The 2,984-nt window shown below is 67.6% G+C and overlaps 2 protein-coding genes across 2 annotated transcripts in view; one reads left to right on the top strand and one right to left on the bottom strand.

Moving 5' to 3' along the window:
- AMSG_11206 (transducin/WD-40 repeat family protein) overlaps nt 1–2,795 on the bottom strand; it is a gene marked incomplete at both ends in the record, with an annotated part of 3,293 nt that extends 498 nt beyond the window's left edge. Inside the window, one exon of the mRNA XM_013897403.1 lies at nt 3–2,795. Within this exon, the coding sequence (XP_013752857.1) occupies nt 3–2,795 (2,793 nt within the window). The remainder of the gene's footprint in view (nt 1–2) is intronic.
- Nucleotides 2,796–2,925: 130 nt separating this feature from the next.
- AMSG_11207 (glycoside hydrolase family 3 domain-containing protein) overlaps nt 2,926–2,984 on the top strand; it is a gene marked incomplete at both ends in the record, with an annotated part of 2,922 nt that continues 2,863 nt past the window's right edge. The window contains one exon of the mRNA XM_013897404.1: nt 2,926–2,930. Within this exon, the coding sequence (XP_013752858.1) occupies nt 2,926–2,930 (5 nt within the window). The remainder of the gene's footprint in view (nt 2,931–2,984) is intronic.

Genomic DNA, 2,984 nt, shown 5'->3' on the forward strand with positions numbered 1-2,984 from the left:
ACCGGCTTGGGCTTCTGGAACGTCGCCCGCTGTGGCGCAAACCGCGGAGCAGCCGCCGGCTTGGGCGCAAACTTGGTGGTGAGTGCCACCGCCATCCGGTCCGCGAGCGCAGGCATGTTGTGCTTCTGCGCCAGCGCGAGTGCCATGTTCGCTGCCGTCCGCTCACGGAGCCGGGTGAAGAGATCCAGCGCCCGCAGCCGGTGGCCGGCAAGCAGCTCCTGACGGAACAGCCGCAGCGTGTTCTTGTCCACGTCCGCCGTCCGGTTCGCCGCCCGCGCCTCGAGCTCCACCACGCTCAATCCGAGGTACCCGGCCCGTGGGCTGGCGAGCAGGTCCGAGACGGCAACCAGCGTCGTCTCGGCGAGGAGCCGCGCAGACTCGAGGCCGACCGCGCCCGACGCTGCCACCACCGGCATCTTGAGCTCACGCCGCTCCAGAAGCGGCGGCGGGAGCGTTGGCGGGTACTCGGCCGCGCCCTTGCAACGCACCACCATCGCCGCAGACTCGAGAATGCCCACCATCCACAGGCTGTCTGCCGCTACCGGGCCAAACGAGACAGACTTGCGCTTCCGGCGCCGCGACTTGCTCTTACTCTTGCCCTTGCCCACACTCTCATCGTCGGCCGCCGGAGCCACCACCAGCGAGCCAATCGGGAGCCACGCCGAGCCCCACGCCGAGGTCCGCGCCCGGATCACGCCCGCGCTGTCGGTCGTCACCAGCTCGCCAATGTCAGAGAACCCGATCCAGGTCAGCGTCGAGCCCGGCGAGAGCGGCAAGTCACCGCCATCGGTCGCGCTTGCGGTCTCCACAGAGTACACGGTGTACCGCAGGCTCCCGCTCGCTGCCGCGTACACCACTGCCAGCGCGTCACCCGCCCCAGCCACCGCAATCGGCGCACCCGCCAGCGCAAGCACGCCTAGCGGGAGCCCGGCGTACGAGAAAATCCGCAGCAGGTTGGCAGACGTCGCCGCCGCCGCCCACTTGTGCCCGATGCCAATGGCCACCGGGTCCTCGCCCGCAGGCAGCTGCACGAACCACTCCGAGTCGGTCGTCCACGACGAAAAAGGCCGGTACGAGAGCACCGCCGGAATGTCGCCCGCAGCGTCCGCGCGCGACGCAAAGAATGCCCCGAGCTCGTTGAGCGTCCCCAACCGGAAAAAGTGGTGGTCCGTCACGCGGATCCGCTTGTGCTTGGTCGTGTCCGCAAAGTCGATCTGGATGTCGTTGTACGTCCCCTCGTTCCGCGCCACAATCCACCCGGTAAAGTTGTAGCAGAGGAACCGCCGCTTCTCGTCCTCGGGCGTCGAGCCCGGCTGGATCGCCGCCTGGTGCGGAACCGTGACCACGGCAGACGTCGTCGAAGACGGCACCACGTCCATCGCCATCCTCCCAGACGCTTCGCCGGCCAAAGTGCCCGCGCCCGCTTGCGCCTGTGCCTCGTCCTCGTCGTCCGACGACGACGAGTCGCCGCCTTCGGTCATGGCAAACAGCTTGGAGAGGACCGACGAAGTCTGCGCCGGAGCCCGGTCGCGGAGCGAGCGACCCGACTCGCCGTCGCCGCTCCCGGCGGCATCGTCGTCATCGTCGTCGTCACCAGACTCCGAGTCGTCGAGCACAACCTTGCGTCGGAGCCGCGAGCCGACCGCCACCGTGTTCTTCTCCAGCTCGGCGCTGATCTCGGCCGGGCGGGCAATGACCGCGGTGTCCGAGACGGTGGAAAAGTCTGCAAGGCCCGAGTCAGCCATCGCGGCAGGTGCTACCGCAGGAGCGGCTGCCGCGCTCTTGCCCGCGCCTGAGCCCGGGCGGGTCACAGGATGCGGCAGATGGCTTGGCACCGGGTCGAGCCACAGCGTGCGCTCGCCGGTCTCGTTGATGAGCGCCACGGTGGCGTCGACAGGCGACCACTGGGCGCCGATGACGGCCTTGCCCTTTTCGATGGCACGGACGTCGATGGCCTCGCCGAGGTTCACATCCCACACCGCCACCGACGTGCTGTTGCCCGCTGGTGAGTATGACGCCGAGAGTAGGTACAACCCGTTGGGCGAGAAGCGAACAAACGAGACCAGCGAGTCCTTGTGTGCCCGGTCCAAAGTCTTGGCCAGCGTCCACGTCGCCGTGTGGTAGAGCCGGAGCGAGGACTCGCCCGAGACCGCAAGCAGGGTCCCGTCGGGTGAAAAGGCGATGCCGCCGCGCCCGAGCGTCGCCGGACTCGCCGCCTGCTCCTCCTTCGAGCCATGCGACGACGAGTTGGTCGCCGGCAGCAGATCCATGCTCGTCACCACACTCTTGGCCTCGACGTCCCACACCTGGACGGCGCCATCGTCGGCGACGGTGGCCAGAAGCTTGGAGTCGGGTGACCACGCCAGGGCCCGGACAGGCCCGGCGTGGTTGCGGAGGCAGTTGGCCGAGCTCATGTCGCCGACCGGCACGATCTTGACCGTCGACTCGGCAGCAGCGACGGCGAGGAAGAGTCCACACGGAGAAAAGGCGAGGGCCGAGATGGAGGCCGTGAACCTCGCGGCAAACGACTGGAACTTGATCTCCGGCCACGACCAGATGGTGACCTTTTTGTCCGTCGCACCCGTCGCTACCAGACTGCCATCCGGCGACATGGCGAGGGCGGTAATGTCCGAGTTCTTGCTCTCCTTCTCCACGGTCGCTGCCGCCGCCGTAGGCGGAGCAAAGACTCTCACAAAGCCATCCGATCCAGCACTCACCACAGCCTCTCCCGTCGGGTGGAACACAATGTCCGAGTGCGGGCCGAGGTGCGCACTCTGCCACGTTAGCTTGCTCATGGGTCTGACTGAGTGAGGTGTGGCGTGAGTGGGGGTAGATTCTACAGTCAGTGGCGGAAGGGGGGAAGGGGTAGGGATAGGGAGGGGGGGGGAGGGGTGGGTGGGTGGGTGGGTAGGATGGGTGTAAGGAATGGCGTACATACGTGGGGTGGGTGGGTACAGGTGGGGGGTGGGGCTGGGGGGATTGGG

This window comes from Thecamonas trahens (genome assembly GCF_000142905.1).
Source record: "Thecamonas trahens ATCC 50062 unplaced genomic scaffold supercont1.72, whole genome shotgun sequence".
Taxonomy (NCBI): domain Eukaryota; order Apusomonadida; family Apusomonadidae; genus Thecamonas; species Thecamonas trahens.